Below are 24,936 nucleotides of genomic sequence, written 5' to 3' on the forward strand. Positions count from 1 at the left end.
GGGATAGCCACTCACACTATCTGGAGCATCTAGGGAGGAAATATGTTGGAAACAGACTGGGGTGCGCTGGGCCCATAACCCCTCACCAAAGTTACAAGGGGCATCATGCTGTCAGGTGTCTTTGAGGGATGGGCAAGGGCATTAGCTCATGACTAGGCATTTGCAGGGATGCAGAAGGGTCCCAGTGGATCCTCCAAAGGGACTGCAGCGAAGCACGTGACACAGAACCTGGTAGTCTGACACCAATAATGGTGTAAGTATCAAGGGTCACAGGTGGATAGCAGGGACGGGGCATCTGTGAACGGTTAAAGGTTCAGCAAGCAAGGTGGGCTGAGTAAGTTGTCAGTCCACGAAAGGGTGCAGTGTCTAATAACGGGTACCATTCACACATTCCCTCAAACCAGTTTTGACACCATTACTATGTTCACCAGGGAGCAATCTAAAAGAACTGTAAAATTGTCTGGTCAGTGGGGCGAAGTAATGCACCCTAGAAGGAGACCACGATGACCACAATGTGCAAATTAGCAACCAGTTGGGGACAGGTGAACTTTTGTGGTCTGTAATCACCCCCAGCTCCCGTGGCAGGGAGCTCGGTTGGGGGAGGCGATGGAGCCTGCGCGCAGAAGGGTCATCTGCACTATGCGTTTATTCACTGAGCAGAGGGGATTTGGCTTCCTTAGACATGGGTTGCTACACGCCAAATTCACAGGGTGCTTTGAGGACAATGGGGAACATCTGTCCAGTTAAGCATGGACCTATCCTTGCTGGATAGGGGGAGAGGCACCAGAAATAGCTAAAGATAAGGCCGCTACTTTGGGCAAAAGGACACTGCTTCAAAACATTAAGGCCACAGTTTGCAATTTAAGCAACCAGTTAGGGACATGTGAACTGTGGTGGTCAGAGATCACTCCCCGGCTCCTGTGGCAGGGAGCCCGATCTGGGGAGGCAATGGAGGCTGCGCGCAGGAGAGCCAGATGCACGATGTGTAAATTCACTGAAAAAATGGGGTTTGGATTCATAAGACATGGTTTGCTTCATGCTAAATCCACAGGGTGTTTCGTGGATGATGGGGTATATCTCTCCGGAATAGGCATGGACTTGTTCCTACTGGACCTAGGGGAGGCCCTGGAAATAGCGGGATGTAAGTAGGAGCGCCGGCCTTGGTGGGGGGCCCTGGCTGTGAGTTACATGGCAATCCAGAGGCGGAAAGGTACTCAGGGGTACCCTCTTCAGGAGCACAAAGGGTGCTGAGGCTGAATATCCCCAGGAAGTCTGTGCGGTGGACCCTGGGGTGCGACGGCGCCCCATCTGTCCTACGGGCGGTTGGAAACCTGTACAACCGGGGGTCGCTTGAATGCTCCACCCCTCGTAGGGGAGGGGGCGTAAATTATATGGTGGACCAATGTTTCACCGGAAGTGGGAGGGGCTATCCCCTCACCACAACCGCTAAGCACCGATTGCCTAAGACCACGATGCAAGTTGGCCCATCAGGTGGTAGGCCGCGAGGGGCGGCTTGCCTTTGTATCGCCTGTAAGATAACCCACCATGTTGGCATACTTGGTATGCTAATAAACCTGCAGCAATTTTCTCCACCAAAAAGTTGTCTTGTCTGCTTATTTATGCTACCTGTATGTTGCTGCGGGAGGGCTGGTGAGTGTGGCTGATATTGGCACTATGCCCTGTGCAGATGGTTCTGTAAGACTCGTACTGGTGGAGTGTTAATACATTTCCACTGACACTGATTAAAGCGCCGCCGACTCTCCCCTCGACTGCTGACTGTGAGAGGGGCCCGGCCTCAAGCAAGGAGGGGGCACCAGTGCCACAGGATCAGTACACTGCACCAAGAGCCGTCCAAAACAGCTTGGTATGCAGAGGGTAGATCTTAGTGGGAGTACATGCAGTTACGTTGCACCAGTGCAGGAAGAGAGCACGCAGGGGTAAAGTACACGTGCACTACCCAATTGTGGTAAATATCTGTGCTATATTCAAGCACAGAGCAGCAGCTCGCCCCTCCTGACGCCAGAACTGTACAGTAGAGAAGGGTGTGCCCTGGAGGGGGGCAGTGGTTGTGTCCGGTCACAGTGTGCGAATCAATAGAAAATGTGGCGCTGTGCAGGCGGGCCGGCACAGATGAAGCCTAAACTGGCCTTGTGGTTTTTGTCTGCATGCGCAGGGTACAGCTGGCACCATGGCGATTTGCCTTCTGACATGCTGAGGTTGCAGCTATCTGCTTCATTGCCATTCTCACGTGGGCAGGCGCTAAGCATGGGCAGTGTGTGCAGCTGCCCAGGGCCCTGTTGTCAGCCCTCCAACTTGGGGCCCGTACCAATGCGACAGAGTTACGACAGAAAAGGTGCCACCTTGCAAGTGCGTCACCTTAGGTGGCCCCTGGGCTCACTGCTATGGTGTAGCAAGGGGTACCCGAGGGGAGGGGGGGCCCCCATTTCCAGTTGCAAGAAGACGTATTCCTCAGGTTTGTCCTTCCTCAGGTCTGTCTAGCAATTAGGCCTTGCACCCCCCACCAATTCAGAGGCACAGCAGGATGGCTATTGCACTGCTGTTTAGCTCTCTGGAAGTATTAATCCTCTCTGGAGATAAACAACACTCACACCTCCACCCCTGTATGAGCTGTTAAGAGGTGCTTGTAGGTGGCTGAGGGAGGGGCTGCAGCTTCAGGAGCATCTATTCAGATGCAAACAGCCCTGAATGTGTCACGTCTGTGCTATTTAGAGGGGCCTTGCACATTCTCTTTCTGCCCAGGACCCCAAAAATCCAAGACCCGTCCCTTGTTCTCCCACCAGTGCAGCCCAGTCTCGAGACGGCAGGTCAGTCTGTTAGATGATTTTTTTTGTCAGTTTGTGGGCCTGTTGGACTAGGTAGGTGGGCTGGGTTGAACTGCTGGCTTTTCTGATTTAGAAAAAAAACCACACATTTCCTACACTAAGCTTAAATGGACGGAGTCTGACATATGCAAAACATGTATATAGCACATGAGGACATGGGTGGCAGTTTTCCTTTACCTTGCCCTGCCCCCTGCCAGGACAGTCCACCCCGACCCCCCCCCCCCCCCCCCCATTCTCAAGGGTACATTTGACAGTAAATCAGGACCCTGAAAGTGCTTATAACATGCTCTGCCCATGTGCTGCCCTTTTTCAGCACTGTGGTGTGGGTCTCCTAGCAAGTCTAGAAAGGCTGATGCAGCAGAGTTACTGAACGCCTGAAGGTGACTGGCCCCTGCAAACTTAACTAAGCTGTGTCTTAATTGAGATAAACAATGGTGCTCCAATTGTTTTTTAGAATGGTTATCTAAGAAAGCAGTTTTAGGTTTGTGACTTCTGCAGTTTTGCATTCATTTCAAGTAATTTTTAGGTCTCTCCTACGCAGCGCATGCGCTGCATAGGAAAAAGACCTTTTGCAATTGATTCACTTTTCGCCCTGAAAAAACGTGCACGCGTTGCATTGCTTTCAATGGCAACGCGTGCACGTTTGGCGATTCCGTTGCGGGAGCGAGCTTTGACACCAGATGTTTGTAATTAACTTGCAAACACATGGTGCCCCTGGCTCACTCCTGCAAGGGAAACGCTTTGTTGATTCTCGGTCACACTCCCCTCAACCCTCCCACTTGGTAAACCCAGGGCAGTTTTCTATTTTTTTTTCGTGGGCGACCCCGTCTTTTCTCCTGCTTTCCCCGTGTTTTCGTAAACGCTTCCCCTGCTGCAGCTTCATTGATACCCGGCTGCCTCTAGTATTTTTAATGAGAAAATGGGGATAATTAGAACAATCTAATTAGCATGGCCGGCAAATTGATGTTCTCTACTTGCTTTTCTTTAGTGTCTGATCTGGACGCTTCATGTATGTATGAGCTGCGCGGGATGCCTTGTGTCGTGTCTGTCTGAATACGTAACTTGTGTACGTTAATATATATCGGGGTTGACAGCTCATGGATATGTTAGTATGTGCCGGTTCTGATACATTTTAAGTAAATTGTAAGTACGGCCAATCACATCGCTCCTCCCTGTCGCGGAGTGCCTAGAAGCAGTACGCAGCGGTCGAAGAAGTGCTTGGTGAGTGAGAGTGTGACCCTCTAGTGCTCGGCCGGACCCCGCCCTACCCTGCTCGCTTAGAGGCTTATGTTGCATTCTGCCGCCCGTTCTCTCCAGCCCTAGTCCCGGGTCCGTCCATGGAGCGGACAGCTTGTGTTGAAAGTCTCTCTCCTCAGATCCCCTTTTTACCAGCCCGGTCCGTGCAGGGCGCCCTGGGTGACCGCATCCTTCGCCTCTCACACCCGCCGTCCGGTTGCAGAAAGTACCGCACTTTCCAGAGTCAGTCAGCGTCGTGGCAATACAGATCCCACTGCCGCGGCAGCAACAGGGTCATCAGGTCCCACCGGGGCAGAAACAAATCCCGCCGCCGGGGCAGCCGTGTGTTCCACTTGGGGACATTTTGGGAGATCAGTTCCCCCGGGCCCCGATCTTGCCATCTGCCTGTTTCCGTTTCAGGGGGGCCACAAGAGGTCCAAAGAGGAGAGCCGGCACGGCCGTCTAGATCCGAGTTACTGATGAGCAATCGATCGATAATTATAAGGCGGCGGTGCAGGTCATCCCACTGTGACCGCAGGAGCACAGATATCAAAATATCAGTTTTTATCATGCATAATTAATGAATACACCACAATAAAACTAGGAACACCAGGGGTTTATTGAAACCTGCGTACACACTGCAGGCAAAATGTTGGAGGGCTGGAGGGGACGACTCAGCCATTCATCCTTCAGAAGCGGATGGCATGTGTTCGACAGCGCTATCGTGTGTGAAGTGCCAGGCCTCTTTTGTGGAGACGGCGAAATGCGTGTGTTTTTACACATTAAATGAACAGCGCTTATCGCCGGACGTAGATAATTATGTGGCGTTTACTGGGGGTTGAGAGCAAACAACAAACATTGCAGGGGTGCAATTAATGCCCTGTAATGGCCCGCCAGCCGTCGCCTCGCTGTGTGTCCCGCGGATGGGCTGCGCTGCTTTTATTGCTCACTTCCTCTCAACGGCTCCTCTTCCCGGGACCCACACACAACCCACCCTCGCTCCTCAGGCCTGGAGCGGCCCTGGGGCAGCGCTGGCGAGAGCTGGGGGGGGTCAGGGGGACTCTATGTCCTTCAAGAGGCCCCAGATGCCAAGCACCAACAGCCTGCGACCAGCAGTAAACTGACGAATTCCGCATGCGATATACATGTATGTATGTACACGTACGTGCATCATGGGAGGATTGTACGTACCGGGAAGCAGTGTGAATGCCGTGGGGTGGCGTGATCACACGACAATCGGCCATGGAGCTAATGAGGGGTGGATTTGTGATTGGCACCAGAACCCCGAGAATGTATTGTTTATTTCACAGCTGGCCCGTGAAAGTCCTCCACCCTACCCTACATACTGTCAACACAGCCTCTAGGACAGGCTTCCCTAGCCCCCTCCAGTATGGATGCGCCCCTCTGCCTGAAACTTTCAGCGATAACAAGTTGTGACGAAATGGTCAGTAGCTTCGCCCAAGAGAGGGGTGGAGTGGTAGTTAACGCCATAAGGGTGCCCTGCTGCAGGGTTTGCATTGTTTTTGGGAGGGTGCGGGGAGTATCCTTCAGCGTCGTTTCACTGTAGCGCTTTAAATCACGGTGCGGGGTCCTAAGTGCTTTGGGCTGTAGCGGCCATTACTTGTGCGCCTGGTGAAGGACCGAGAGATGCCCGGCTCTCTGTGCTCCCAGCACTCAGATGGCAGGGGTGGGGGGAGGCGCTCCCCAGTGGAGTCAACAGACAACTGTACCCCCACATGGTTCCCTTTGACGCAGGTGTGTACCCCAGCGGGGGCTCAGGGGTGGAAAAATAACACTTCAGAATGCCGATAATGTTCTTTCCTCTCGCCCCTCAAGACCCCCAACCTCCCTGTTCAATCATTAGTCATATTAAAAGGGGGCGCCCCAGGAGGGACTGGCTGCCCCTCTCTCCTTGTGAAGACAAGCATTTGCAATGCAATAGGTCTCGCATTTGCGAGAGTTGGAGCTATTGGCATTGTAAATGACAATGCCTTTTATTCATTTGTTTTGTAAACCTGCAAGCGGTGCATAAACACGCACTTTACGAGAAGCAAGGCTGGCAGTAAAAGAGACTGCCAGCCTTGCTTCTCATAAGCATGGACTATAAGTACAAAGTGCTTGTTTACGCACAGCTTGCAGGTTTTTCAAACGCAAAAATAAAAGGCATGTCATTTACAATGTCAATAGCTCAAACTTTCGCAAATGCAAGACCTATTGCATTGCAAATGCTTGTTTTAAATACCATGCAACCTACCTTGCAGGCTACCAGGCTTACACAAGCTGGACTACATTTAAAAGGGCATTTTTACCTGTCAAAGGGTTATGCAAACAGGTTGCACTGCAGGTTTTCCACTGCAGCAGCCCGGCTACAAAAGGTAGGACTGAAGCCATATTTCTCCAGCTACTATAGTGGATGGCACAACAGGTGCTGTCCTTCACAAAGGTCCTAAACACTTTCTACACCATATACTGGGGGCTTACAGGAAAGTTAAATGAGCCAATTAGGAATAAGCCAATTTAAGTATGTTTAAAGGGGGAGCAATGGGACTCCATTTCTGGTTAACAGAGTTCTAAAGCCAGCACAAATATAGGGTCCAGCAAAAGACGAAAAATCTGGGGTGACTATATAGAAAAGGCAGATTTCCTACCGGCTTATAACATTGTTCAAGAGTCAACTGAGGCCTAGTTAAGCAACACGACAGAACAATAACTGGGAAATATTTATAGAATATTGTTAAGCAATACACTTCATGCTTATTATTGTGCAAGGCCATACAAAACACATCAAGCAATGACGGAAATGTAAACATGATATTGCTTAAGTGTAATTTATGCATGCTATGGAATCAAGCCAATGAAATTTCCCAAAGCAATGACTGTACTTTTTATCCAGTAAAACAGAGGTTTGCTATAGCAGCATATGCTTCTTGTCCGATAAGATGACACTTATAGGCCTAGTAACACCACAAATAAGTCCAGCATATACCAGGACCAAAAACCAGGAAAAGGTACAGCTCATTTAATTTGAAAAGGAAACTTTTGTAAATCTGCAACTTGTGTAGATGAGTGGCCTGCTCCCATGCGGATATTACCAAATAATGTAAATAGTATTCTTGTATTTACATTTATACCCTACTACAGTACATCCTACTGTTTATACAAACATCTCTGAGTTCAGCAGAAGCAAAATACATTTGTGCTGAAAACAGGTGGATGTATTTCTCCAAGGTACTTGTTATACACTAACAATGCTTGAAGAAGAAAACTATTAAAGACTTGAGGGACGTTCACTAATTTGAAGGTTCTACCACTAGACGCGCTGTGCTCCTCTTGTGGGGGAAATATTATGTGCCAATGAATTTTGCCAACTATTGAGTCATTCATTTTATTTCAATGGTTGATGGTATGGTTGATGGTACAAAACATAAATGGATGCAGAATCCGACACTCGCTTCCACGTGGTAAATCATAACCTAAGCTATAGCCCCACCTCTGGCTTTCTAAAACTAAGAATTAAGCCACATCAGGGGTATGTTTTTGTTAGGGGTCAAACAGTTAAATAAGGTCAATATAAAGCTAAAAACACACTGCAAATGTCTATTTGCACAAGTACATTAAAATCAGTGTTCGGTGTGAACCGTTTCGTCCACATTTCCTTGCCAAATCGAGACATCATCAGATTCAAAACACTGGCGTTCTAGACCTGTCTGTGAATGTTGTTTCAAAAAGGAGGTGCTGGTGTAAAGTGACTATTGGCGTCACATTACATCTCACACCAAGACAGACAGCATCAGCAACGTTTTAGAATGCATGTTGCTGGCAAATGTTAGAGGTGCAAGACTGGGTAAAGGACACCGTTTTTCCCATAGCTGGGAGACCCCTTCATTTATATCCTGCACACACAAGGCTAGTCCACTCTCTTCCCACTTACACCATACCCTCTAAGCTCCATACCTTGCTGTTGGCGCAGGTCACGCTCCGCAGGACTCCGTAGAAGATGGGCAGCAGCGCCATGATCATCAGGCTCCCGTAGTCCAGCGCGGTCTCCTCGGGGGAGGCCGGCAGCAGGGCAGATGCGTTGCAAGCTGTAGGTCCGAGACGTTGATCAGCGATGCCTCCGCCATGGGTGGAGGTTCGTGGGGCTGCGGGGTCCAGAGAAGGAGGTGGGACGGGAAGGCGCAGCGTCGAGGCTGCGTGGAGCTCTGTATTAGGGCCCCGGACAGGGAATAGACTGCTCTTTCAAGCTCCGCTGCTTTTTGGTACCGGTAAGGGCACGTTACCTAAACAACTAGGAAGTGACGTCCCTTCCGGATGAAGTTCACAACTTTATCTAATACTGAACATAATTAGTAGTGCCCTTTCTCATTTCTGAGCGCCTGTGTCCCTGGCCCTTCCAGTCCTCTCGGAGTCATGGCGCCTCCTATCACCTCATGTGATTAATATAGGAAGACGATATTTGAAAAACGTAGGCTGCACCGGTGATTTTAATAAAGTCCCCTCCAAGGCCGCCTTCGTCTCCCCGTTTGTGTATAATTAACGAACCGAGAGAAAACATTAATCTCGGTGCCAAAAGGCAAAACTTGTGTCAAGGGCTCCTGGACTGTGAAAGACTTCCTCCAGCGAAGAGAAACAGCAGAAAAGTAACCCCCTCCTGGTACCTAATTGTAGTAGCGGGTTAGCGATGAAGGAAAGGAGTCGGAAAACGACGGTGACAATAACAGCTGTCTTTTATTGTTTCTTTTAAGTTTAAGAGAATAATAGGACCCACAGCACAGCAAGCACTCCATACGAGGAAGGTCAGGCTAACAATGACTGCCTTCCCGTCACATAGTTCTAAAATGTAATAGGACGCGTATTAACAGCTTAAAGGGAAACAAACTAAATAATAATTCTGTAACATGCTCACTTGTATTTTTGCTCCTTATGTATCATTACTGCTGCTATTGTGAAGCGCTCTGACACCTTCGGGTAAAGTCCGCGCTATATAAAAACGCATTAAATAAATAAATAAATAAAGTAATAATGTAGAAGAGTTCATGTAATGATACTACAACAACGTGTCCGATTGAAAACGACTTCAAGAAACTAGAGGAGGTTTGTGCGTTGGTGATGTGCAAAGATAAATTTTAACTTTCAAAATAACTCCTCAAAGTTTATCCATCTTTATAATAATGGCGCATGAGAGTCACTTTTATTTGTGATAGTTGCCTCCAGTGTGTATTGTTCAAAGACGTGTTTGTCCTCTCGTGCCGGCATTCTCCGATCTGTGACGCACTGAAGTTGACGAGGAGGGGGGAGTGGGGGCGGGCACAGTGCAAATGGTGTGCACTTTGATGTCCTCGGTGCCCGCGCGGCTCACTGACGGACATCAAAGGGGCCGGGAAGTGATCAGGCAGTGCTTTTCAGGCTGCCAAATGGTGCGCGCGGCCGGAGCACATGCACTGTAGTTGGGGGCCTGAAAAGCACTGTTTGCACTTCCAGAACTGGCTTACTATAAGTCTCGCCAGAACAGCGCTAAAGCGCTGTCTCAGGCGAGACCTAAAAAACAAAGGGGCAGAACAATGGGGCCCTCTGTCCGAGGCACATGTCCAAAATAAACCCCCCTCCCCCATACACTTCACTACAAACGTCCAGCCTGCACCCTCTCTAGGAGGCCTCGTGCATTGGAGCACATGTACCTCACAGGCCGCATGCATTACTCTAGCATTGTGCTTTAACAGGCATACAGGCAAGGAATCCACAGCGGTCGCTAAAGCCAGCTGGCCTGGCTTGCTTCTTGAGCTCCGAATAAAACATGAAAGTAGCTTGCTGCAGTAAAAAACATAAAGAAACACCGAGTGCTTTCTGCAAAGCATCTATAAGATAAAACCTTTCATGGGTCATGAGTATTTCTTAGATGTAAAATAGTGTCTCTTGCAATGGAAACAATCTTTAGAGGGCCGAATGCCACGTTGAATAACATAAGGTAGGAGAGTTACACTCAGGGCCACTGGAATTATGCGGCAACTGAGGGTCAAGTTATGCTGCAGGGTTGAGGAAATTATGCAGCAAGAAAAGGCAAATTATGCATATTTTACGATAGTATTACTTCAATATTTTGTCGTTTTTAAGCTTGTTAACACTGTGACTGTACAGCATTTCTGGCCAAAATGTTGCTGCTACCAAACAAACCAACAAGCATTGGCATAGCCAATAGGTCTCACCTTTGGGACCTTATAAGTGTTTAGCAATGCAACAGTTGATGATGTTGCACTAAGGATATTGTGCTGCATAACTAAATACTTATAAGGTCCCAAAAGCGAGACCTATTGGCTATGCCAATGCTGGTTAGACCTTCTCACCGCTCAAAAGTTTGAAGTTTCTTGTATTTTAGCTATTTTAATGCACTTGATTGCTTGCTTTTACTCACAGCAAAATGTCACTCTAAGTTTCACTCATTTGCAGTTGAATATCTCGGAGTTGAACTCGAGACTAAAGGCAACACCCCTATCATACTCCACACTATCTACCACAGGTGATCGCTTACTCTTCACTGATTAAGTGACCTAATAAAGTTCTCCATTATTGACAATAAAGATGCGCTTCTGGTGACTTCAACCTGCATTGGAACAACACAGATGACTCCACAGTCCGTAATCTTTTAAACCTTCTTGAAATAAACAACTTTAAACAACTCTGCAATGAACAGACCTACAATAAAGGGCTCCACTCTGGATACAATAATTAACATACAAATCGACTGGTCAGATGATCGCCTAATATTGTTCTACCTCAAGGTTAACCCCAGTTCCCACCCAACATCAGCCAATAAGCTCATGCACTGGGCAAGGAACTTCAAACAAATCCCACTGATGGAGCTAGAATCCAGGATCAGCACCATTGGTCCCTGTAGCATGCACATTGGGACACTGTCTTCCCTCAGCGTGCACATACTCTCACAAAGTGCGCACCTCACTGCTCCTCGTGAGCAGAGCGGAAAAATTGGCACTTTCTTGAAGCTGAAGTTAAAAATATACACTATCTTGAAGACAACTTATCATATTCTAACATGATGTTTGTTGCAAAATTTAGGTGTCAAATATTTTCAGAGCTCGGCTTGTGAACGGGATGTTAGAGCTAGACCTGACACTTAGCTCAGCTCTACCTGTTCATTTGTTGGGCTGCCCACCTCTACTCACTCACCACTTTGCTGTGGGCAGCAGACAGTAGTTAATTTGGGTTCCCTCCCCTTCCATGACACACAGTGTCAGCTAGTTTATGATGTCTCAAGTGTGCTGCCAGCGATAGGAGAAATCATACTTGTTACTATGGCTTTCAGTGCGATGGAAAAAATAGAATGCCTCTAAAAGGTGTAATGCAAGCACCCGTCACTGCAAGCAATGCATTTTCACTTACTTACGCTGTTTAAGGTATTTTGGATCTTCATCACACACTTTTGCATATAATCACAGTTACAACGGTACCATTGCTCTGTGTGCTCTGCAGAGGGAGCAACAATTGGAGGCACATTATTCTGAACAACTATGGACCCATTGACATGCACTGTGCAAATTTCACACCTCCATCAGCCCCAACTCCAGAGCTCTCCATTATGACCCATTATAGACAGCCAACTAAAACCTGAGCTTGCTTGGGTGCAGAAATCTGAGCATATAAAACAAAAAAAATCAGAGCATAGAAAGTGCTGGCTCACTGTGTCACAATTGACATATAATGATTAGAGCAGTCCGTATTAATTGAAGAGTGGCTTAGCAGGTATTTTCAAGAGTGTGGGGACACTGATGGTGTTGATGAACACATTTAATATGAAAGTAGATAATGTGGCATTCAAGATAAACCAACATAGCACCCGTGGAGGTCCTCAATTTCATGAAGGAGGAGAGCCTGGGAAGAGGTGGCCCAGGTGTGGAAGGGGGATAAGACTCAGAACCAGAAGGTTAAGTGGAAGAAGAAAAAAAACAGTTGCCAAGCCAATACCCATACTCCTACCAGGCCATGATCACACTGATAATCCACAACTCCACGGAAAAGAGGTTCACACTCTTCCAGGCAAGATGAGCACCCCCCTTTGTTAGTGCCTTAAGACTTGTTCGCCATTGGGATCGAATTGAGGTATGTTTTCTTATTGTATAATGTAGAAGCTAGTACCACCACTCAAACCCCCTCTTCCAAGGCCATACAGGCTGCATTAACCAGCTCTAACCCTTCCAGGTTATTGTAACCAGGACATTACTTTAACGTCAGTAAAATCCTATAATGGTACAATCTTGAGTCGTGTTCTTTTTTTAAACCTGGGGTGTAGGTGTCACTAGAGAAAACAATTCATGTCATATTGGAGTATATTTACATTGCACAACTGCCACAAGTCCCTAGTAAAGGTAGTTGTATGTGTAAAATGCACCTGGATTTGCAAATTGTAAAGTATGGAGTGGTGATTGCCATAGATTTATAAAACTGACCACAACGCTCACATGCATGCTGATTTCCTTGGTGTACATAGACTTGTCTGCAGCACACAGAGATCTTACACTGCCGCACACAGAGGTCAACCTCACCTTCACTCCGTAGATGACCTCACCACTCACTATAGCTCAGTCACAACTGATATTCTTGACCAAGTGGCCCTTGTCAAATTAGAGAGATCTTGCAAAATCCAATCCAGAACCTGGTTCAACTAGACCTTAACAATGATAGGAGATACCTTGACAGAAAGGTTATGGAGACAGAAACCCTCACTGGCACACCTCGCACTCCTCAGATCTGAATGTCTCTCCTAGAAAAAAACACATCTTTGGGGGAAAGGCCACTTTCTTTCAGAATCAACTTGACCATGCAAAGAACAGACCAAGGGAGCTCTTCAATATAATAAAACAATCCTTCCTTAACCCCATGAAACAAAAAACAATAGCCACCAATGAATGTTGTGAAGAAATACCCAACTTCCTCTATGACAAAGTTGCAAAAATCTACAATTGCTTATCCAAGACTCAATCCCCCCCGCCTGATTACTACACTGACATGCAAGTCTCCATGGAACACCCCCTCCAAATTCAACTAATGACCAGGGTCCCTCATGAAATACCATTGCTAACATTGATCTAAAAATAAAAAGCAATGCTAAGTGGGCTGATTTAAAACTGAGGACAGAAGGAAAGTCTTCAAAATAATTCCATACTAATAATCCCCTCTCCTCCACCATAGTACAGAACCTCACCCACATCATCTCTCCATTTTGGACTCAAATCATCAACACCTCTCTCTCATCTGGTCGCATCCACGACTCCCTCCAACGAGGCCAAGTCACATCCATTATTAAAAATAAAGGGACTGACCCAAATTACTTCAATAACCACAGACTGAATATTAGCCTTCACTTCCTAGATAAAACAATCAAGAAATGTGTCCTGCTACAACTCAACCAGCAAATAGATGAATTCAACCTCCATTACACATTCCAATCGTGCTTCAGGAAACGCTTCAGCGCAGAAACTGTACAATGTATCAGATGACATTCACAAATCATTAGATTAAGGTGACTCATGCCTTCTAATCCTACTCGACCTGTTGTTGACATTTGATATGGTAAATCATCCAGCTTTACTTGAAACCCTCAAGAATTGCACTAGAATCAATGGCACAGTCTTAAAATGGTTCACAGCCTATCTGCAATCAAAAATAAAGATGAGACAGAGGGACACAAAGGGTCATCTTCCTACCGATAGGTACCAGAAAAAAGAGCCAATCAGTTTTATATGAACTAACTCTCCACAAGGTGAAGACGACAACATTTTTTCCTATATAACCCTCTCCCATCAGGGTTGCCTTTTGGTGGCATGCTTTAACGTCAGGTCAATCCCATTCTGCTGCGGAAAGGAGCGTGCCCGTGACCTATGAATTACATTGCAGCACTTACAGATGTATATTATATGATGGAAAAATACGAGTGGGGGCATTTTTATGTGGAAAGATGATGTAAAAAAAACCTGCCTAGTAGGTAAATTATTATTTATTCCGTCCTCCAGTCGGTATGGTTAAAAATGGGGAGAAGGAAGAGTCGATAACTATGTATCTACCTTTCTAAGGGTCAACTTGTCAACATTAAACCAAGAGTGGTGCTTACATCCTGAGGTGGCACAGGATATCTTTCACCAGTGGGGACAGCACTAGTTAGAACTTTTTGCCACTGTTGAGAACGTGCTGCATGTTGTAGTTTCCACAAAAACATTAATTGGGAGATGTATTGGAGCAGGAATAGGACAAGGGGCTCCTGGACGCTTTCCTCTCCTGCTTAGAGTTTATTTATTTTATTTATTTATTTTAGGAGGTTATATAGCGCGCAGCTACCCCCAACGGGGGTGTCCCGGCACTTGGACAGGCAAAGGAAGGAGTAGACTCAGTGGTTTTAGTCGCTGGAGAAGAGCCAAGTCTTAAGGTCTCAGCGGAAGATGGATTCTGAATTAGCCAATCGCAATGCCAGGGGTAGGCTATTCCAGGTTTTGGCGGCAATAACCGCAAAGGCTCTGCAACCCATTCTAGCGCGTCGAAAGCATGGGGGGGGATGAGGAGACGCAGGTGGTTGGATCTAAGAGCGCGGTTAGATTGGGCAAGCCTGAGTTGAGCTCTCAGCTAGGCCGGGCCTGTATTCCGTAGTGCTCTAAAGACTAAGACCATTGATTTAAATTGGATGCGTTTAGCCACTGGAAGCCAGTGTAGCTTCTTCAGGTAGGGGGAGATTGAGTGTCGGTAAGGGATATTGTAGATCAGCCTAGCTGCCACATTCTGGACCGTCTGCAAACGTTTGATCAGGTAAGCAGGAGCCCCTACGTACAGACTATTTGCGTAGTCTAAATAGGAGGTGATAAGTGCGTGAATAACGGTGCGGCTTGAGTCCTGAGGGAGGAAGGGGAATATTTTTTGGATCATGTGGAGTTTTTCAAAACAGGCTGCAGATATTTGGTCAATTTGATTTTTACATGAAAGTTTGCAGTTGAATCTGACACCTAGGTTCCTAGCCGATGACACAGGTTCAGGAGGTGGGGACAGTTCTAAAGGCCACCAAAGGGAAGGAGGGGGAGGGTTAGGTTGGTTAAAGAATATCACCTCCGTTTTATCCGAATTAAGCTTGAGGGTGTTGAGGGCCATCCAGGAAAATTAGAGAAGGTAGCTTCGGAGTGGTCCCTGAATGAGAACACTAATTGGGTGTGGTCAGCGTAGGAGATCACACGGACTCCGCAGGCTTCAACTACTTTAGCTAGGAGGGATAGGTAAATGTTAAAAAGTAGAGGGCTAAGTGCGGAGCCCTGTGGGACACCGCAGGTCAGCGGCTTTTCACTGGAGACAAAGGGCTGCAGGGAGACTTGTTGAGAGCGTTTAGTTAAGAATGATCTGAACCAGGATAGAGGGGGGGCCCTGGATCCCGAGGCGGAGTAGTCTCTCTACCAGGATGTCATGGGAGACCGTATCGAATGCCGCAGACAAGTCGAGGAGCACTAGCATAGCTGCCTCGCTTATGTCTACGCATTCGCGGATATTTCCCGATACCTCCAACAGTGCGGTCTCCGTGCTAAAGCCGGGTCTGAAGCCAGACTGAGAGTCGTGAAGGAGGTGGTTGGCTTCAAGGTAGGTGGCGAGTTGCTCCTAGAATATTTTTTCGAGAACCTTCGCCGGTTTTGGTAGCAGGGAGATGGGGCGATAGTTTTTAAAAACCGAAGGGTCAGCATCAGGTTTTTTTAAAATAGGTATTAGCATGGTCTGTTTCAAGGCAGAGGGAAAGATTCCAGATTGCAGTGAGGTGTTCCAAATGGTAATCAGCGGAGAAATACTAAGTGGGGCAACTAAGCTAAAGAGCGAAGCCGGGCAGAGGTCCATCGGTGAACCAGATTTACAGGAGAGCCATTTTTGAAGAGCAGCTTCGTGTGAGTTCGGGGCAAAGGAGGTGAAAGAGTGGGCATTAGTAGTTCCCGTGCTAAGTTCCAGGAGTTGCAAGGAGGGGTCGAAAGTAGAGTAGATGTCAACAATTTTATCGTAAAAAAAGTCAGAAAGGCCGTCGCAGAGTTCCTGAGTGGGAGGAGTCCTACTGGACAGGGCGTCAGGCTTAATAAAACCTTTTAGGATTTTAAAAAGGGACTTGGATGAGTTGCTGGCAGAGTTAATCTTCTTTGCATAGTAGTCTTTCATTTCAGCGCTCTTTAGTCGGTGGAAGTTCTTGATAGCGGCTCTATAGGTGGCTTTAGCCTCAATACTTAGCCTCAATACTATAAGTGAGTCTCCAACTTCGCTCCAGTTTTTTGCACTGGCTTTTTGCGGCGCGTAGTGCGGAAGTGAACCATGGGGCGGATGGTTTAAGTCTGGAGGAGACTAATGGTTGGGTAGGGGCAACTTTGTCAAGTGCAGAGGAGAGCCAGTCATTGAAGCTGGTGACTTCATGATCGAGGTCCCCGCTAACCTGTGGCAGGGAGTTGCCTAGGGCAGAGGCCAGGGTGGAACAGGTGACCTTGCACCAATTTCTGCTATGCGCCGGGTAAGGGGGGAGGGGGCGGTTTGGAGGTGGGATGGAGTTTAAGCTAAAGGGGATCAGGGAATGGTCAGACCAGGGGAGCAGCAAGAGGGTAGCAGTGAGAAGGTTGGAGTTGTTCGTGAACAGTAAATCTAGAGTGTGACCTGCCCGGTGAGTGGGACCCTTCACCCTTTGTGTAAGATTAAGGCCATTCATAGCTTCTAGAAGTTGGCTAGCTTTAGAGCAGCTGATGTCATCGACGTGAAGGTTAAAATCGCCGAGAACAGTGAAGTGCGAGTTTTAGTGATAGGTCGGCCACAATGTCATAGGAGTTAGAGGGCCGATAGATGAGAATTCCAGCCAGCACCAGATTGGAGCGGAGTAGATGCAGAAGTACATTGCTTCCAAAGGACTAATATTGGGGATTTTTCTAGAGGATATCTCCCAACCTTGTCTGAGTATCACAGCAATCCCACCCCCCACTTTGTTATTAGTTCTGTTAATTCCTGTGAAGCGGTAATCTGCTGGTAAAGCCAGTTTGAGATCGGGGTTGGAGGAGTCCCTGACCCATGTTTCAGTCAGAAACATTATGTCCCAGGCATGGGTTGTGAGGGAGAGCTATATGTCCTCAGAGTGACGGGGAAGCGATCTACAGTTAAGGAGACAGGCTTTTGCGGATGGAAGTGAGACTGTAGGCTCAGCTGAAGAAATGGGATGCGTGAGGGTGGGACTGTGGGGAAGGGGTAGGTAGGGGTCCAAGGTAAGTATTGTAGAATGGTTATCACACTGAAAGAGAGGCGCAGGATCAGCGAGGTTGTACAGGGATGGGGCAGAGCAGTTGCACCATTTCTCTCTAATAGCCAACAGTTGTGAGGTTGACCAACGAATTAGGAAGTCGTAGGGGCCGCCAGCAGTATGGCTGGCGCTGGCCGCGGGACAGGGGCAGACTGACATGCCTTTGGGGCGTCCGCTGCGCGTTTGTCCGGGCATGATCGGATATAGTGAGGTAAGCTGGAGTGCTAACTTCTTAGTTGGTGTAAGGCGGAAGTGGATCAACCTGACTTCCGGTGGGTGGCACCTCCCTCCAGACAATCGGAAAAATTCGCGCTGGACCGGGAAGGGATGCCGAACACCACCGGCAGGTAAGCCAATAGTGGATGGAGTACAAAAAGTTTAAACGCACACACAGTTAAAATTGCTAATGCGGTGAAAGATGTGAATACAAATTTTCAAAATAGCAGAAGAGCCCTTTCCCAGGTGCTCTACATGTGAGGAAAATAGTGAGGACTAGAAGAGTGATTTAGTTTAAAAAGGATTATCACCAGAGGCTGAGAGGAGCCCTTTCCCAGGCGCTCCACAAGTAGAGTGACTCAGGAAGTAACTCAGTAAGCCCTAAGCGCGTCCCTAAGTTCAGAAGAAAATTAATAATGACTGGGCCCAAGATTTCATAGTGGCTCTGGATTGGCCAAGGAGAGCATGCAAGGCAACCCCATGGTGGGCGCAAAACTAAACCATGCAATAGCCAAAACATCAATGGAGGAAAACTGTCAGTGGTCCTGAAGAATTCAGAAAGTTGCCCTCTGCAACCACAGAATCAGCACAGGCAACCCAAATCAAAGACATCTACACAAAGGATTAGGTGTTGAACATTTGTTCCCTCACCGTACAAGCTGAAAGCTTTAGGTGCGTGCAGAACCCAGAGGAGGATGTCATAGTGTAACAAGGCTCCAGTGGTAGGATCTATTCCAGGGTCACTGAAAGCATATAAAAGAGAAGCCCTCTCTTCTTGGCCAAAATGGAAGGCACCTCTATTAAAAGGGCCCTCTCCCTCTGCACTTTCACTAAGGGGCAGGGAATGCTGGAACCAGAGGAAGGTAATAAATAGCCCTGGCAGCCAAGGGCTCTTCAGCACACTCATTCCTATGTCCACCTGCTCATATAGTGAGACAATAACCCCAGGTGAAAAGGCATTGTCCTGATGGGCAAACTGATCAACAACAGGAGTGCTAAACCAAGAAAATATAGGAATGGTCAGTGCAAAGACTTGTAAGGAGCACAGTGCTGGGCCCTGTATATCTTCCCTGGAGTTGTCAAGCCTCACTATTTGGACTGCCTTCAGGGCCATCACATGCTGCTTAATCCAAAACAAAATTTGGAAGATAGCAAAGTCAGGATAAGGGGACCCATTGCTAATTGACTGAGTATGCTTTGGTCACATCGTTGACTGTGCGGAACACTACATTGCTTCCTAATTGCCTGGGCATAAACTTGAAAAACCTCTGTATTGCCTTTAACTCCTTCCAAGTGGCCCAGTGTTTCAGTTCCTGAGCATCACAACGCCAATGCGACCACACTGTCCTCCGCTTCACCCTCTCATCCCAAGTTGCATACATCTGTCGTCAATATGTCAGGAGTGGGGAGACAGAGGGAGATACCAGTTGACAGACAAGAAGGTAGCAATGACCCCCAAATTAGACTGCAAATTTCCCCATCAATGACATAAGAGGTTTGAGGCCTTTCAACACCAGTATACAATGATGTTGAATGTACTGGATCAGGAGGCAAAATAGACAAACTCAAGGCACCACAAACAGGTCACCGAAGGAAAGAGAACAAAAGGAGTCACAAAGATTGAGGTTTGGAAGATTACAGAACACCGTATCTCCTGCCACAAGTAGGCGTTCAGTGCCAAAGGCCAGAACAGTTCCCTCTGACAGTGATGATAGACTGCAGTTCGGCATTTTTTTTTTATTTTGTGGGCCCAAATGAAGATTTTATAACTGTTTGATTTGGTTCTCCGACTAGAGGAGATATCACCTTGTTATTGGACCCTATTTATTTACACTTCTTTACCTTTTATGACCAAGGCTTTCTTCCTGTAAATGTCAGACTCCATAATGAGAATGGCACTTCTCAAATCACTCTTGGAGTAGAAACCTCGAGTATATTCACAATTTGGACTGGCATTCCCAGTTTTATATGGGTCTCCTTATGAGACAGTCCTATGATTTTCATTGGTCTAATTTTACATCATTACTGACAGCCATTCAGTTTGATTTTCTGTTAACATTTTGGCACCACTATTGGATGTTCGATACACTTAATCACTGCGCTGACACCTCACTTTTTGTTAATGAAACACCCTCCTATGTGCAATTTAATAAAAGTCAACAACTGTGATGTCCCTATAAATGGGACATGTCTTCATTGACAACTTATGAATGATAATTATGTGCATCGCTGGATCTCTCCAATCCTATTAGACACACTTTGGTGATGCTTGAAACAGTGACGATATCCTCTAAACATCGACCTGAAAGAACCCTGGTTTATTTTGCAGATATATAGGACCTGGTACTGGGTTTTCCAAGAGCTTTCTTGTCTGTAATAAGAGAGCCAGGTACAACTGCAGCTTGGCAGCATCTGCAGATGAATATCTTGCATGATGATATAAAAGGAAAACTCTCCTCTGTTTGCTGGGTAGTGTTCTTTAAGTGAGAGCTTGCACACAGAAGTAGATCTTCAGTTCCTGGTGCCAAGGAGTTGGAAGAATGCATAGACTAGAGGAGGGGCTGAGAATTTACTGAAATATTCTAATGCATGCTCTACCAGAACCGAATTGTCTCAAACAGACTGGTGCCATTCCATCAGAAACAGTGTCAAATGGCCCACTTGCCACTAGGCAATGGCTCCATAGTCGGGAACACTGCTGATGCTTTCCCTGGGCATCAGATTGGCACCTTGGTGGGACTCACAGATTATAGAAAGCAGGAAAGATTGAAAGCCACCTGATATCTTCTTGCCTGGTAAAAACACATTGCTTCTTGCACTTCTTGGAGTTACATGAATTAGACCTCAAGACTTGAGCATGTTTTTGGTTCGAACGTGAAAAGCAAGCATGACTTCTAAGCACCATCTAGTACCCAGTCACACAGATGCAAATATAGATGCCATGGCGGACTGCTTCAGACTGTTAATGGAGCCATCCAACAGGAATACAGTTTCTATACTTAAAATGTGCAAGTGGCTGGGAGCAATTGCCCTCTCCTCGAGGACAGTAGATAATGACCAAAAGATGCAAGGCTTAAACTAGCCTGGAATATATCACAGGGCACAGAGTTAAACTCAAGAATACATAAGACTACTTTTGTGTCCACAGAATCTGTCAAAACCATATCTTCCAATGGCACTGCTATCAGAACCGTCAGGTTAGCCAGCATGGGATTAAAGATTCCAGACTGGAAAAGAACCCTGCCATCCTTGGCTAAGAAAGTAGATGACCTACAAGCATGCATTGCAGCCTGTTCCATATATCTTTCATTGTTTCATTAGGAAATCTTGCAACGGAAACTTGAGCACCAAAAGTGTGCAGAACTGCCAGAAGTAATTCAAACATGGCCCAGGTATGTGATTATCTACAGCTACCTATAGATTAGATGAGAGGTACCTGATAACGTCCTAAAAAATAGTGTTCTGTATATTCTTGCGCAATGGGGCACAGTTCACTGCTAGGGGACTCCTCCCCCTTGATCATACTCCGGGGAAAATCAGACAGAAGGAGGAGGAGACCAAAAACTGGGAGGATTTAGAGTCAGAAAAGACCATCTTTGGAGCTTTTCCTTTGCTTGCATCAAGGACCTCACCAAAGCCTTCAACTTGTCCTGATGGAGAACAAGAGAGAATGCTACCTTTGGCTATTACTGTACCTTCAATGCCTGTTTGAAGACCGAGAGAGACAGTGAAACTTGTGAGCATGCTTTTCTGTTATCCTAGCACAGACATGAACTGCTCAATCCCAAAAGGAATACTAGGTCGCCTCAAATGAGAACCTACAAGAAACCTCACAATTGGTGGTCATACAAATGTTATCATACTGAGACCAACAACACTCTAGTCCCTTTGAAAACATGCTGTAATTAGAATTACAGTACACAGTTGCAGTAAAAAGTAAATACAAGCTTAACATTGAGTCCCACAGCATTGCCCTGAACAGGAATTGCTACCGGAAAAAAAAACAGAGGGCATGATCGCTGACCACCTCCCCCTCGGACCAAAGGTAAGAAATTGGGCACCACCATAATGGCCCGGCGAACATTGAGAGCAGATGGAAAAGCAGAGAAGACTCATCCCACCAAAGGAAAGCTGCACCCCTTGTCAAATGGGACATCTACACCACGCTCTCAGATATTGGAACAGCGGATGGGCAAAATAAACATATGGGGCGGGATCAAAGATCACCAGTCAACTTCTTCTGCCAGCTATCTAAAGCTCATCCTTGGCACCATCTACCCACGTCAGCACCCAACAATAATCAACAAGCAAGATCTCAAAAAGAATATAGGGAGGAGAAAATGTGAACCCATTCGGAAAGCATAATCACCGCCGCCTCATCCCAACCACCACTTATGCGAGGATGCTCAGAATCCGATGAAGTCCAGGATGCTCCATCAAGAGAAAGGAACAAAAACAGGAAGTCATCTGAATGAAAACACCTTTACTGTTCCTGCAATAGGCGGGTAAGGGTGAGCGATTAGGAACGCATTTTGAGGCCCGAAACTTCTACAGGAGGTGGCGGACTGGGGAGGAGGGGCCTCCTACTTGATTAGTATGGAATGGGAGAACGATTGGAGGAGGACAGAGATGTGGAGGGAATATAGCTTAAAATACCCTCTACTAATGCCAACTACAGGCATTCCATGTTCCCCTAATGATTTCTGGACATTCTCGACTTCCAGTAGGGTGCTTGGAAGTTCGTGAGCAACACGTGGTGCTAAATATAACCCTAAATTCATGGTTCTTCTGGTGAAAAAAAATAGGTTTCTGTATTTCTGCCCCATGTTTTTCAACCCACTCCACCTCTCTAAAGCCCAAATTAACAATTAACCATTAATACCAACTTGCTCTCCAACACACAACACTACCCAAAAGCTACTTATAAAATGTTCAGTTGTAAAACCTACCTCATGAAGCTGCTGTTGCAGATTCTGGTTTTCTGTTACAATAGCAATCTGAGCTTCTAAGTCCCGATGAATGGATCTGTAGCCAAAGTTTGGTGAGCCAATGAGGGTGAGACAGGGAAGACTGCTTCCTGGCATGTATAGCCACAAGCCTGCAGAGGATAAAAGAATGGTAGCCTGAGCACAAATCATTAGGACAATGATGGCAGACAGCACACAACAAGGTTCTACAAAAAGAAAGGCCACATGAGTGCATCACCAAAGAAACCTCAGTAGCAAATTGCCCAGGCAATCTCAGCAGCAAATTGGCTGGGTAGCCTCAACAGTAAAGTTGACAGGGCAATCTCAACAAGGAACTTGACAAGGCAATTTTAACAGCAGACACAGGAGGGCAAGTACCGAAGCAGACATGACAGCTTCAACTGCAACCATGGTACCAGCAAAAAGGCAAGATGGTCTCGGAAGCAAACTGTAAGGAAAATCACAGCAGCAAACTAATAAGAGTAGTCTCAACAGCAAATCGGCAGAGTAACCTCAGGAGACAACCAGCAGAGACCTCGAGAGAAAACCAGCAGAGTAACTCCAACAGTAAACTAGTTGAACGTTCTCAACAGTAAATTAGCAGGGGAATCTCAGCAGGAAACAAGTAGGGCAATTCCAACAACAGAAATCTGCCAAGGCAATCTCTGATACCCTATAAATCTTGCCAACCCATTGAATGGCATGCACAATCGAAGAACAACCCAAGTCCCCATCGGATAATATGAAAACAAAACAATGTATAAGATATACAAGCTCACATTCCACGCATATGGATCTACATACCAACAAACCATGATGCACTGTCTAAGAATCACATGTAAGCTTCCACAACTAAACACACCATCAAACTAAATAAGTTAAATAGAGACAAACAATCAGGGCCAGCACAATTATGCATTAACAAAGAACCATATTATGTGGTAGGTTTCACTAAATTATGCAAGAAAATGCTTATCATGTTGCAAGGAATGACTGTGAGAAGTTGGCCTGATATGTAGTGCTCACTATTCTAGTGATCACTGTGTATCATTCCAAACGACCCTTATTGATGATTGGTTGCAAGTCAACCTTATAGACCAGCTATCCTAGTAGCGTGGATACGAGCAGTCTTAGGCTAAACTCTAGAGGGCGTGTTAAGCCAGCTGTTTACCATCACATATACCCCTTGAACACCAAGTGAAAGGACACCACACAAGTTGTTATGAAAATAAAAGTATATTTATTTATAACAAGACTACCCTGGCTCTTTATGAGTCAGGGAGCTAAGCACACTACAAAACTCTTAGGAAAATACTTCAGTTGCACAATTTACACAAATGCCCGAGGGGCACGAGAAACCATCTACACTAACAGTGAAATGCGAATGGTTAGAGTCTGGAGGTACTGATTCCGGAGTGTTCCGATCAGTGGGACTAAACGAAAAAGGAACTGGACACTTGTAGAGCGAACCTGCGATGGAGCACCGAGATGCTCGAGTTACCTAGCCCGGAGGCTGCGGCTGCGTGAAGTTCGGCAAGATGTCGGGAGTCCTCGTGTAGTCTCAGGAGCCTGAAAGAAGAAGTTGCTGGCAGGCGACCAGTGACGATGTTCAGAGCGATCCAAGCCTGGATCGGTGATGAAGGAAACCTGAAAGCAGAGGGGACTCAGTTCTCAACCGCTAGCCAGCGATCGTGTGGGTACCAGGGGGGTACCGGCTGAAGTCACCTCGACCAGGTGAGTGGGTGACGTCGGACTCGGCTGTTCCTCGGACCAGGAGGCGCGGCGGCGACCAGGATGGAGGGCGAGCTGTCCCACGAAGGTGTCTGCTGTCGATGATGCTGGGCCCAGGAAGGGGCAGCGGATCTTGGCAGTGGCAACCCAAGCGGGGGAGTCAAGATGGCGTCGGGAGTGGACCAGGAGGGTCCGTGGTACTCCTCTGTTGAAGGGGAGCAAGAGCCAGTCTGGAGCAACCAGACCGGTGATGCAAATAATCTTGGAGCGTCGTGAAGAGGGCCACAAGCCGGTCGGCAAGTGGTCGGACAACGCTGGGAACAGCAAGAAGCGGAAGGGCCCCCACGCAGATCTCGTGGATGCTGGGGAGACAGACTTCGATGCTGGAGCTGCTCAGGGTTTAGGGCTTCTCAAACCCTAGGTGCACTCACTCGAGGGTCCCTCGGTGGGCGTGCTAGATAAGCGTCGTGCAGGTTCTGAAGATAGCCGGTCCCGCAGGTCTCGTCACACCTATGACTCTCAGCTGGGCTGATGAGGTAGGTAAAAGGTCAGAGATGGCAGGGAACTCGGGTCTCGTCGAGCTGGGCAGTCTTGATCCGTAGGAGACGTACAGCAAACCGCAAGCGCTTAGGTGGTGCCTGCTGGTGCAGGG

The 24,936-nt window shown here is 47.1% G+C and overlaps 1 protein-coding gene across 2 annotated transcripts in view; it reads right to left on the reverse strand.

Annotated features, from left to right (window-relative positions):
• Nucleotides 1-24,936, reverse strand: part of PGS1 (phosphatidylglycerophosphate synthase 1) — a 747,017-nt gene that overhangs the window by 108,888 nt on the left and 613,193 nt on the right. For both annotated transcript variants that reach the window (XR_014966596.1, XM_085617472.1), the window contains exon 8: nt 22,536-22,684. Coding sequence is in view for 1 of the 2 variants with exons in the window: in XM_085617472.1 (XP_085473598.1) it covers nt 22,536-22,684 (149 nt within the window). In the remaining variant the exon portion in view is untranslated. The remainder of the gene's footprint in view (nt 1-22,535; nt 22,685-24,936) is intronic.

This window comes from Triturus cristatus, chromosome 7 (genome assembly GCF_964204655.1).
Source record: "Triturus cristatus chromosome 7, aTriCri1.1, whole genome shotgun sequence".
NCBI classification, from domain to species: Eukaryota; Metazoa; Chordata; class Amphibia; order Caudata; family Salamandridae; genus Triturus; species Triturus cristatus.